General features: G+C 31.2%; 1 protein-coding gene across 1 annotated transcript in view; it reads left to right on the top strand.

Moving 5' to 3' along the window:
- Nucleotides 1-13,348, top strand: part of LOC127702027 (neurogenic locus notch homolog protein 1-like) — a 51,705-nt gene that overhangs the window by 23,554 nt on the left and 14,803 nt on the right. Inside the window, exons 13-18 of the mRNA XM_052206002.1 lie at nucleotides 807-926; nucleotides 1,356-1,475; nucleotides 3,040-3,333; nucleotides 4,742-4,861; nucleotides 6,006-6,125; nucleotides 8,804-8,923. Coding sequence (XP_052061962.1) covers nucleotides 807-926; nucleotides 1,356-1,475; nucleotides 3,040-3,333; nucleotides 4,742-4,861; nucleotides 6,006-6,125; nucleotides 8,804-8,923 — 894 coding nt within the window. The remainder of the gene's footprint in view (nucleotides 1-806; nucleotides 927-1,355; nucleotides 1,476-3,039; nucleotides 3,334-4,741; nucleotides 4,862-6,005; nucleotides 6,126-8,803; nucleotides 8,924-13,348) is intronic.

Below are 13,348 nucleotides of genomic sequence, written 5' to 3' on the forward strand. Positions count from 1 at the left end.
AAGTAAATAAGAAATGATTATGCTATAAAAGGTCACTTAAACAAGTATTCAACTCGCTTCATGTCCATGTCAAAAAAGTAAATTTGTCACAACAATGAACTGATCAATTACCCTATTGCTGTGAATTTAGATACCCATTCATTGGTGATAACTGCGAACAAGGTAAATACCAGTTAACGCCTTTATTAAATACACAAACGACAAAACATTGTTACTATCATCGGAGGTTTTGAAAGCAGATACCCTTTCGATGCCGATACTTGATAATAAAGTATGTGCTTGAATGACGATTTAATTGAAATATTAGGAACAAGATATATAATGTGAGTAGCTTTGATTGATGGTTGTCATTAGAGTAGAATGAGGAAAAACTTGGTTACTAGAAGTAATTCATGTTGCTATTGGGATTTATTTTTTAAAACAGAGAACACAAGGAAAAAGTAAAATAACAAAAATACCGAACTCAAAGGAAAATTCAAAACGGAAAGTCCCTTAACAATTGGCAAAATCAAAAGCTCAAACACACCAAACGAATGGAACACAACTGTCATATTCCTGACTTGGAACAGGAAATAATTGCTTTTATTATAACACATTTTGCCACGTAAATAAAGAACACAAGGAAATAATTGCTTTCATTATAACACATTTTGCCACCTGATATTTAATTATAAAAGCGTAGTTTGTTAATACCTAATTGAGAAACCTATAACAGAAGCAGGTGATAAGTCTGACAGTCAATAAGACATCAGTTTCATTGTTAACTGCACATCTACTAGACATTTGCATATTTTTGTTTAATTAAGAGTGTAATCCTGACACAGAAGTAAGATGTAATAGCCTAGGACCTGGAAAATGCATATCTAAAGATTGGATCTGCGATGGGTGGGAAGATTGCGAGACTGGTTGGGATGAATTTGAATGTGGTATGTTAGTTTGAATAAAGCAAGTAAATGATAAGCAATGCAAGAAAATGAAATTAATGCTTTTAATCTTAATAAAGTTTCAAAAATGGTGAGAACAAAATCACTGCAATGCAATTAAACTAGAACTAAAACATGAAAAAAGTAAGAGTATGTCAAGAAAGAATTAAATTTTTAAAATAGCAAAAAGACAAACGATATCAGAAATAGCTGAAAAAACGACACAACGGTAAACAGTAATCTATAAAATAAAACAGAAAACAGACGATGTTTTTTGTTTTTATTTCTATAACTGACATATCGAAAAGAGTTTGAGAATATTTTGTAAATGGGTGAAAAAATACTCAGTTCTATCTTTTAATAAGGAATCAACTTTTCATCTTTAATAATGAAAATCAGTAAAGCACATAAGTATTTCTATTGTTATTACAGAAGATGTCAACGATTTGTGCCTAAATAATCCCTGTGGTAATGATGGTACATGTCATCAATATGATGGTTCATCTTACTGTGAGTGTGTTAGCCCTTATGTTGGAGGACATTGTGAAATGAGTAAGCATTTTAACAAGATAACATGTATTTAATGTTATTGTCATTTGAAAAACACCTGTACCAATCAAATTACAATTCTCTGTTGCAATTTAAATTGGTATATTAGCCCAGAAAATAAATATTTAGCCTTGAAAATTGAAAGGTCAGTGTATCGAATTAATGCAATAGGAGTTGATTAATGTGGCTTCATGCCGTTTACCTTGTCCAAAATATATTTATGCGAAACAAAAAAAATCAAATTTGAAAAATATCATAACTTAAAAAAAGAAAAACACCAAAATGGGGCAAAAATTCATTTTTTTTGTGTGTGTGTGTGTGGGGGGGGGGGGGGGGGGGATTTCAAGTTTGATAAAAAATAAAAATTTGTCAAAAAATTACCAAAAAGGTTTTATTTTGTTTCTGAAACACAAAATTCATTTTACTTTTATATATCTAGTGGATGCTAGGCCTTGAAGGAGTATTAGCTACGATTTTGACACAAAAATTAAAATACGATTATTTTTGTTTCAAATATTAATAAAAGCGGAATTTTGAAATAATATTTCGTTATAGCCAGTCAATTTGGGTCCAAATTTGTAAAAATAAGGTCCAAAACATTGCTGATGTATCATTGACTGGCAAGTTGATTATTTAACCCCATTCAATCCGGACTCATGTGACCTTTAATTAGCCCCGTTTGCTGAAGATGACTAAATACAAAATTTCAATCCTGGTATCTATGATGAGTTTATTTACGCATGTGCAAGTCGTGTTCAGCTATTAAAGGAAAGGAATGTCATCAAAGAAATTGAAACAATGGTGAACCATTTTGTTGACTGATTCGAATCACAAAAACAAATCATTCTTATACAGGTACAATCAAGGATTAACATATATTTTAACCTATAACATGACATAAAACAGACCTAGCAAAATCCAATTGTACGTGCTTGCTATCTATTTAAATTTATGTATGTTTATATATCGGATTATATGACCGTCGGCAGTCTCTCAGGGGTCATCTTGATTGTTAATTAGATGGCGTTTAGACTAAAATACACACGAAATGCTGATACATACTATCGAGTCAATGCATTATTAATTGTTTATTTAAGACTTTTTATAATTTTGATATACGTTTTAGTATTTTAAAAATTTAAAAGTGAGAATTGGAGTCCAATCGGTGAACAGACAGGCAGATAACTTTAACAACCTCATAATAACAATAGGAAGAACTAAATTGTGGACAAGGTAAATGGCATAAAGCCAAATTTATCAACTCCTACTGCATGAATTGGACAAACTGACCTTTCAATTCTCAAGGCTAAATATCTATTTTCTAGGCTAATATACCAACTTAAATGGCAACATATAATAGTAGTTTGACTGATACAGGTGTTTTTCCAATGACCATACATGAAGTTATAAAGAAAAGCATCTGCAATGCTTAGATAGATATAAATAGAGAATAGAAGTACTGGAAAAGTGTTCAATAAGAGATTCGGCTGAACACTCGAAAATTCAAACTACTAGAAAAAATCCGTAAAATCTTTAAAACAATTACACATATTTTCCTTTTTTTTAGGATTAGATCTTAGTGATGATGGTAGATTACTGATTCACCAACCGACTGGTACCTACTCTCTATGCCTGCTTGACTGGGATGACAAAGATGCATCTGTAGCATGTAGATTTCTGAACAAACCCGGTAAAGGTGTTGCCCATAAGTTATCCCATTCGATAGATTTTTATAGACTAAGTTATTCGCTTCTTTGCGAAGGAGACGAGAAGTCAATCAATCAGTGTTCCGGAGAAAGTGGGGAGCATATTGACATGGCGTGCCAAGCAGAGGATGATGCTGCATTAAAATGTATTGAAGGTAGTTAAATATTTGGTAAATACATCAGTTCTTGGATTGGGTGAAGACATAAGATTTTCAGCTTTGTCATCTATAAAAATACTTTTATACTTCGAGATTTTGACAGTTAAAGTATTTTTGAGATACAAAGCATGAATATAAAGTATTAAATCCATGAATTACACATTTTCGATTGTAAAATTTATATCATTCAACATATTTATTTATTATAGCAAAAACCATGATAACAAATAAAAAAAAAATAGATATAATTTATTACGGCAAATAATATGAAAGCAGATCACCAAAAAGTTAAGTTGTTGTAAAACAATTATAATTATGAAATTGTCTATATGATAACTGATAAGAACGGATGTCTTTTGCTATCTATCACGATATGTAAAGTAGCCAATTTAAAAAATTCACAATTTGAAGTATGATTACAATATGAAAACGGCAAATCCTTATTGACAATACGTAAATAGAGCAAAACAAATACAACAACAATGAAACATTAATCATAATATGAAACACTAATAAAACATTACACGCGTTTAGCTATTCTTTATTTAAGTAAATAAGAAATGATTATGCCATAAAAGGTCACTTAAACAAGTATTCAATTCGCTTCATGTCCATGTAAAAAAAGTAAATTTGTCACAACAAAGAACTGATATATTACCCTATTGCTGTGAATTTAGATAAGTATTTTTGAGATACAAAGCATGAATATAAAGTATTAATTCCATGAATTACACATTTTTTATTGTAACATTTATATCATTCAACATATTTATTTATTATAGCAAAAACCATGATAGCAAATCACAAATAAACTAGATATAAACTATTACGGCAAATACTTTGATAGCAGATCACAAAAAAGTGAAGTTGTGTTCAAAACTGATAATCATGAATTGGCTTTATGTTAAGAACGGATGGCTTATGCTATCAAACACGATATATAAAGCAGCTAATGTAAAATTTCACAATTTTAAGTATAATTAAAATATGAAAATGGCAAATCCCTATTGACAATTCAGATATAGAGAACATATTGACCAGAAAAAAATATCAACAACAATGAAACACTAATCATAATATGAAACACCAATAAACATTACACGCGTTTAGCGATTAAGTCATTTAAATAAATGAGAGGCGAAAGATAATTAGGTGCATTAGAAATAATTATATCATAAATGGTCACTAAGTGCTACTGGAAAAAAAAAAGAACACGAGGAAATTATTGTTTCTTTTTTATTATAACACATTAAGCAAGCGTAGAACATTTTGAAATGTTGTGTTGCCAATACATAAATTGGAAACAAATAGCCGAACTAGGTGACAAGTCTGGCAGTCAATAATACACCAGTTTCAATATAAACTGTACATCTACTATACATTTAAATATTTTTGTTTAATTTAGAATGTAATCCTGACACAGAAGTAAGATGTAATAGCCCAGGACCTGGAAAATGCATATCTAAAGATTGGGTCTGCGATGGATGGGAAGATTGCGAGACTGGTTGGGATGAATTTGAATGTGGTATGTTAGTTTGAATAAAGCAGGAAAAAGAAATGATTAGTAATGCAAGAAAAGGAAAAAAAGGTTTTTAATATTAAGGTAGTATCAATAATAGAAATTAAAATCCCTGCAATGAAAATAAAACTGAAGCTGCGAAAGACTTAACAAAGTGCGAGATTTAAGAATATGTCATTAAGAATTTAAGATGCAAAAAAACAAACAATAACGCAATTGACAAAATAAAAAGAGTTATAAAAATATTTTGTAAATTGACGAAAATAAAAGTGAAAAAACGTAATTTCACAAGAAAGTAAAGTAATAAAAACTTTTTATTCGTTTTTAACTTACGTTTATTTGAATACCACAAAAGTAATAAATAATAGATGTTTTATTCTTAAAGTAGTAAACAAAGTCAGTACAAAAGCCACTACAATAAAACTGAAACTGCAATGCATATTAAAAAAAAACCAGATATCTTTAAGAAAATGTCAATGGAGATTTGAATATTGGTAAAGTATAGTGACCTTTTTTTCACCTTTGTATATTGTTTGATGTGGAATAATATTGAGTCAAATTTAATGCTTTTTGATCTTCCAATTTTTGAAGACTCAACCAAGTGACAAATTTGACGTAAAATCTCGTTGATAATGCTTCTACAAAAATGTATACTTGACAAAGTGCCTGTATGAAAAAATGCACATTTTCAATTGAATGGGAACAAATGTTTTATTCTTTTCTTGTCATTGAACTTGATTTTTTTGTACACAATGAATAAACCAGGGGAGAAAATACAATTACCAAAAAGAAATTATTTTAGATTAAAATTTGTTTACTAAACTCACTTTCCGGAAACGGATTTTCTAGTTCATGATATGATGTTTTGCCACTTATGGATACATTTAGAATCTTATTTTATCTGGATGTGTAATTTTTTTTTTCGTTATCAATTATTAATCTCAATATCTTTGTGAAAATCCCTTAATAGAGTGAAAACTTATTAGGGGTTTGTTTTGCGTGTTTAATTTAATCATTTAATTTCTATGATATCTCATTATGTAAAACTGAAGATGGAGGAAAACTTATTGATTGTAAGCGTTGGTATGTATAGAGATAAAGTTTGTATATCTTGTCACGATTGTACTGATTTTTTTAAATTTCAATACAGCATGTAACATGGACTATCATGCAAGGTGTGATGCAAGTGACGATGGAATGTGTCTCAATAAAACTTGGATTTGTGATGGAATTAGTGACTGTCAATCTGGATGGGATGAAGATAATTGCGGTATATCTTATATTATATTTCAATATAGTTACCTTTTACCCTTTTTGTCCCTCTCTTTACCCAATACCCCCAGAAGAAAATGATGCCATTTAAATGATATGTAGTTAGAAAACATGATTTAAAATGCATTTCTTTACGTTTGAATTTGATTTCTTTTCTTTTTTTTTTCGTCTTATATTTTAAGTTTGAAGTCTCTTATGAATAATGGTCTATTTGGAGCAAATGTGGTTGGAATTCGTAATGCTCAGTCTCTTGTCATCTGTGTTGTGTTTTGTATACTGTTCATTGGCTTTTCGAATGTTTTATTTTGGCCATGGTATTGTGAGGTTGTCATCGAATTATGGTTTTTGAATATACGTTGGCATCTTGAAGTCTCCTTTTTAATGCATAAAGCGTAAAGTATCCCTGCGAATGTGTATATTTATATTCTTTATTTTTATAAAATTACAGATTACTTTGAGTGTACGTTGCGAGAGCTTTTGCTCCGAATTAAAGGATTATCTATGTCTCGTATATGTAAGACATGAAGAACAACAAAACCTCCATTCCTCTGCTTTTAGTTGAATGTGTGTGGAATGCTTTTATTTCATAAATACATACTTCATACTCATTCTTTACCATGAGTCTATGCAATTTTTCCAAAGATTGAGTTCAAAATGAATCACGAAATTTATACATTAAGTCTTGTGGTTATGATATTATAATGTCATATGAAAATATATTTTCCCTTATACCCAATCGCGTATGCTTCTTTTAGATCTGCAATTTTCGACATTTGTTTGGAATATAACAATCGACTACCTGCTTGAAAACAAAATGAAAATAGATTGAAAAATAACAATTCTATTTGTTCCATTGTGACACTGTTTTTATAAGTATACTTTAATATTATAGCAGAAATAAATTCTTTTTGTTAACGTGCTTTTGTAGATTTCATTTCTATCTGGTTATATTGTATGTTTTGAACATCTCACATTTATCATGTGTATGTAGAAAATAAGGGAAACATAATACAGAAGCGACAGGAGTCCAACAACATTTACAATTGACAAGCATTCAACATTTGGTCTTCAACCATTAACAAATGAACACTGTATGAAAAGCTCTATATCGCCATGATCTAGACAAGTCTATTATCTACTCCAAATTCTTTAAAGCAGAAATCTGTATGATATTCCTAAAGACTAAAAACAACTATTTATGAGGTTTCAGCATGGCTATGAAAAACACAACCAAAAAATACAGTATCAAAAATGTTACTAATTACGAAAAACAGACTGAAAGTAATTAATCTGCTAATGAAGAACTCCCACCAGATATGTTTTTGGCAATATATAGTATTGTTAAAATTATTGACGTTGACGAAGGCTATTTGGTCCGAGGACACAGTTATCGTCCTTAGATTTTCGTTGTCTACGAATATAGACCCTAGTGTGGACAGTGTATAGGTTGCAAATTTTTTTCATACCCTTCCAAATTTATTTCTTTATATTTTATGCATGAAATATTAAGTAAGGGGATGAAATTACATGTGAAAAAAATTTGGGTGCTGAATCTTTATGTTAAGTAGTGATTTGGTCCAGTTAAAAAAGGGCAAAAACTAGAATGTCTTAAGCTGTCAAATTTAATTTTAGACCCCCTTAACATAGAATTGTCAATATTTTGAGTTAGAGCTGGAAGACTTTTCTATAATTTTGATATTATTTGTCCCAATAGTAGTACATTACACTGTAAAAATCTTTTTGAGATAGAGCAGGTGCGATTTTTTTAATTCGACTTTATTGTCTAAAAGAAATGCACTACGAAATAAATGTGTTCTCGGGCAATTTTTTAAGCCGAAATATTTGTCAACACGATGTTAAAACATCATCTTCGTATATTACCATCTTATAGTAGTACCGTTGTCAAATCTTTAGACTTATATAATTTTTTCTTTATCTGCGCAGTATTGTCTATTCTAGACGATCCGGTACATTTTTAATTTGCTGGTTGGTCTTTTTTATAGACTTTTATATATATATGTAAATTTGAGATGAAATATATATATATATATTATGGTGTTAGCCCTGTATTATTACCACGTGTTATCCGATGGAGAAAGTTAGTAATAAAGTTGTCACATGTTTAGACGTGTATAATAAAATTTAAAAACAATTTGATGTGGCGGCATGTTAATTCACATTATCATCCTTTACGACAAACAAAATAGCCGATCTGAAGGTACACCATCTACTTTCCACTATACATCATGTACTGTGTTACAAACCTAGATAAAGCCGACGAGGAAAAGCATCACATCGACCACCAAATCTATATTTTTATGTAGCCTAGGTGGTCGAGTGGGCAAGGGCGCTGGCCACGGTGCAGGCGGTGTGGCCACGATGTCACAGACGCAAGGGTTCGAATCCCGCTGAGGGAAGAACAAAAATTTGATAACGCAAATTTACAGATCTAACTTTGTTGGGCTAAAATTGAGATGAAATATATATATATTTGCATGCACACATATAAAAATTGTGGTTTTTATCCAACGCAATCATAGGTTTGAACGTTGTTTTCAATTTAGACTTGTAGATTTTATTTGTTTCTTTATTTCTATAAAACAAGGTTCTGATTTTAAAACATATTTTTTAAGTTTTAAGTTATTATTTATTGCAAAATATTTTTTTCGTATCAAGGATGTGATTTCAATACACATGTCAGATGTAATGACAATAATCATGGAAAATGCATATTGAAAGAATGGATTTGTGATGGATTACAAGACTGTGCGACGGCGTGGGACGAAACTTACTGTGGTTTGTTATTTGTATTTTGTTTTGTTGTGTCATTAGATTGATTTTGTCCTGTCGAAATATTTTATATCTGAGCAAACATTCACCGTTTTAGTCTCTTTGTTTTTCCTTAATTTTTTTCACCATTCCATACCATATCATCTTTCTCTAATAGTCATATTTCATGTACAATTCGTACAAAAAAATCGACACTCAAGTCCATCCGTAATTTAACTTTTCCTGCTAAACTAATGTCTGTCGCATTTTAAAGACTTACGTCATTCATGTATAATTAGAGGAAACTCTCGGTAGATTTTGAGGTCAACAACTCAAAGGTCAATTAAATAGTTATCTAAAATAGACCAAAATTTGTGCAGAAAAAGAGGTTTCTCAATGTCGAATCAAAAACTAAAAATGGGATTCAAACCTGACTTTGATATATGGTAACATATGATAAGTGTTAGATCCCTATTGATTTTGAAATCACTTGATCTAAGGTCGAGATCATAGTTTCTAAACGTAGATGTGTTTAAGACAACATTATTGTCTAAACTCATAACAGAAAAAAATCATTCCTGAAAGTAAACAGAATCAACTATGCCATTATGTCACAAGAAGTTTTTCTCCTTTACAAGGGGCGTGGGGTATGTCAGTTTACTCACTTAAGGTTCTATAAGTGTGGTAGTTTTTTTTCTACTTAATCAAATGACAATGAAAGTAAGTGAACGCTAAACCGTCTAACTTATATAAAACATGGTTTACATACCAAAAATAATAAGTGTTTTTCAAAGGCATTGATACCTAAAGACTGAGCAACACGAACCCCAACAAAACCCTTTGTGATCTCACGTGCTCCGGAAGTGTAAGCAGATATTGTTCCACATGTGACACCCGTCGTTTTGCTAATTTAAGTAAAAGTTTGGTGACAAAGTCTCTATCAATGATGTCACATTAGTGGAAAAGAGGACGGGATTGTTGTTACGACAAAAGGCATATCCATCGTCTATCTGAGCAGACATTTATCATTGAATTCATCTAATATTTGTCTCCATTTAGTCAGAGTTTCTCATAGTCTTACATTCGTTATGTCAATTCAACTTTTACATAATCACATTCCGTGTTATTTTATGCCCATTTGGTTCATTTGGTATATTTACAAGATTTATGTATATGTTAGCGGCAATAAGTGAAATTAGGCACTAAGCTTAAATCCTAGGTAATAGGCTAACGCCTAGGAATTAAGTTATTGCCTGAAATTTTCAAGCATTAAGCTTATTTCCTGAAATCTGATGAAGATTATTCAACCTATTGCCAAACATCATTTCAGGAAATAAGTTAAATTTGGGGATAATTGTTTTATATTCCAAATACATGTTCATTCGATGAAATATTCTTTATGAATGATATTTAAAAATTATATTCCAAAAATTAATAGTTTAGTATGACGTCCATTATCACTGAACTAGTATACATATTTGTTAAGGGGCCAGCTGAATGACGCCTCCGGGTGCGGGAGTTTCTCGCTGCATTGAAGACCCATTGGTGGCCTTCGGCTGTTGTCTGCTCTATGGTCGGGTTGTTGTCTCTTTGACACATTCCCCATTTTCATTCTCAATTTTATACATTCATTTAAAAGATCTTCAATTTTTCGTATTCAAAGCATAACTTCTCGTATTTCTTTGTGGTATTGCAAAAATAATGAGTTTTAGATAAGTAATTGTGTCAAATTGAAAAAGGGGAAATTGAAGATTCTATGTGAAAGTTATCTAAAGAAAATTCACTCTTCACTAATCGAGCCGGTTTGAACTGGTCACAAATAGACAACTGTAGATATGAATTGTTGCCAGTTACATTATCTTTCCATCGGTTTTATTAAATATATAAATGTTCTTAAATAGATATAAGAAGATGTGGTATGAGTGCCAATGAGACAACTCTCCATCCAAGTCACACTTTGTAAAAGTAAACCATTATAGGTCAAAGTACGGCCTTCAACACGGAGCCTGTTTAGTCTTTATTTGGATTATTAGCATTTAGGCGACAACACATTTCTTGAATCTTTCCGGAATCTAAATTTGAATCAGGAAAAACAAAGATCATATACCCAAGGGAAAAGTACGATGATCATTTGGCAAATATTAAATTTTTGGCAACAGAAAAGAAGGCAGCTATAGACTATTACAACTAAAATGGTATGACATTTTTTAACATTGAAGGTTTGAATGACTTGTTACTAAAGGAAACAAGAATGATGATGGAAATTTCAAAGTTTATGTTATTTTCTAGAGGAATTGTGTGGTATTTTGGGAAAACACATAAAGAAATAGGTCATAGCGGCCCATTATTATTGTAGACCGTATAATATATTAATCAACCTAATAATGGATTGCAAACATTTTCCATGTACCATTTCTTCCATTTTGTTAAAATTATAACACAATAAAAAGCGCATAGGGAAGGGGTAGTAGTAAAACCCATCTTATCTAAAGAGTTATACGGAAGAGGACAGGTTGATTTAATGGATTTCCAATCAAAGTCAGATGGAAACTATAATGTCTAATGGTGTACCAAGATCACATACCAAAATTTTGTACTATTAGAGCTCTTGCGTCAAAAAGTGTTTCAAAGGATGGCTTCTAATTTAATTGATGTTTTCACAATATTTGGTGTGCCACATGAACAGCAAAGTGCCAAAGTCGTGAATTTACAGTTTTTGTTATATCCGAATTAATGCTAATGTGGCCAGAACTAGTTACTGTTCACTGGAAGCCAATACATCGCCAATCACAGGGTAGTTTGAGTGGTCAAACAGAAATAGTTATGGCATGCTTACTGCATGGATGGGGGAAAACGAATTAACTAAGTGGTCAATTGGAATAAAATTCGTCCATATACAAAAAAATTCTGTTCTACACAAATGTATTGAACGATCACAGATGAAAATGCTAGAAACTTAAGACTTTGCAATATCTCCGCACCAAGTGGTAACAAATAAATTTCAATACAATTTTCTATCAATATTAAAATAAAGAGATGTGGTATGATTGCCAATGAGACAACTATCCAACAAGTTTACATATATTTTAAGAGGTATATTCAATGAGTTTTGTTATCAATAGTTTACTAATTATTTTATTTTAGGTAATTCACATTTAAACTTCAGTTCTTATTTTTTTAATTATGTACCAAATGTATTTTAACTTTGAATAACTTTCTTTTTATTTACTCTCATTTACATTTGGGTATTAACATTAATGCCTGGACATAATTTTCAGGATTTAAGTTTAAATCCTAAGATTTAAGAGTAATAACTAACATTATTAGGCAATAGACTTACTGCCGAGGCGTTAGCTTATTGCCTAGGGTTTAAGCTTAATGCCTAATTTCACTTATTACCCCTAACATATACATGAAATATCAATGTACTATCTAAAAAAATACAGGTACAGATTTCAGTAACAACAAAACCGACACTCGAGCCCATCCCTGATCAAATATTTCTTTCTAATCTAATGTCTTACATGTTTGCAATACTTATATCCGACTTTAATTCTCCGTTTATTTTATGATATCTTGGTATTATTATTCTAGCAATTTGACTAGTAATTAATATTTGAGCAAAGAGTTTATAAAACTTTGGATAGACTATTACCTAGTTCCGGTGGTATCATCAACCATGATTCATTGTTCTAGATTTGTAAAGATTTAGTTTATACATTTCTATAATTAAGCAAGTGATAAGTTAACATTCTATCAATAACTACAATTTTACCAAATACAACAGAACTGATTTTTGTCGAGCCTGCGAAATTTATTTCACGAAAGCGAGACATAGCGATCCTAGATTCCGTCGTCGGCGTCGGCGGCGTCAACATTTAGGTTCAGTCTGTGGTTATAGTTTTTTTTATTCATCAATAACTTTGTCAAACCTACATGGAATTTTATGAAATTTGAACAGAAGCTTGTTTATGACTTAAATGTTGTATCCAGTGAAAAATTTTGAAAATATTTATTTTCATTTTTATACGACCGCAAAAAAATTTTTGTGGTCGTATATTGGTATGACGTTGGCGTCGTCGTCGTCGTCGTCGTCGTCGTCGTCGTCGTCTGGCGTCGTCCGGCGTCGTCCGAAGACACATTGGTTTTCGCACTCTAACTTTAGTTTAAGTGAATGGATCTCTATGAAATTTTACCACAAGGTTCAATACCACAAAAGGAAGGTTGGGATTGATTTTGGGGGTTATGGTACCAACAGTAAAGGAATTAGCATTTTTGTATCTTCCAGACATAACTTGTGTGTTAGTGTATGGATCTCTCTGACATTGTACCACAAGGTTCCATATCACAAAAGGAATGCTGGGATTGATTTTGTGGGCAATTGCCTCAAAATTTTAGGAATTAGGGGCCAAAAAAGGGGCAAAAAAACAAGCATTTTTCTAGTTTCATGAC

Source organism: Mytilus californianus, unplaced genomic scaffold, assembly GCF_021869535.1.
Source record: "Mytilus californianus isolate M0D057914Y unplaced genomic scaffold, xbMytCali1.0.p SCAF_5, whole genome shotgun sequence".
NCBI lineage: Eukaryota > Metazoa > Mollusca > Bivalvia > Mytilida > Mytilidae > Mytilus > Mytilus californianus.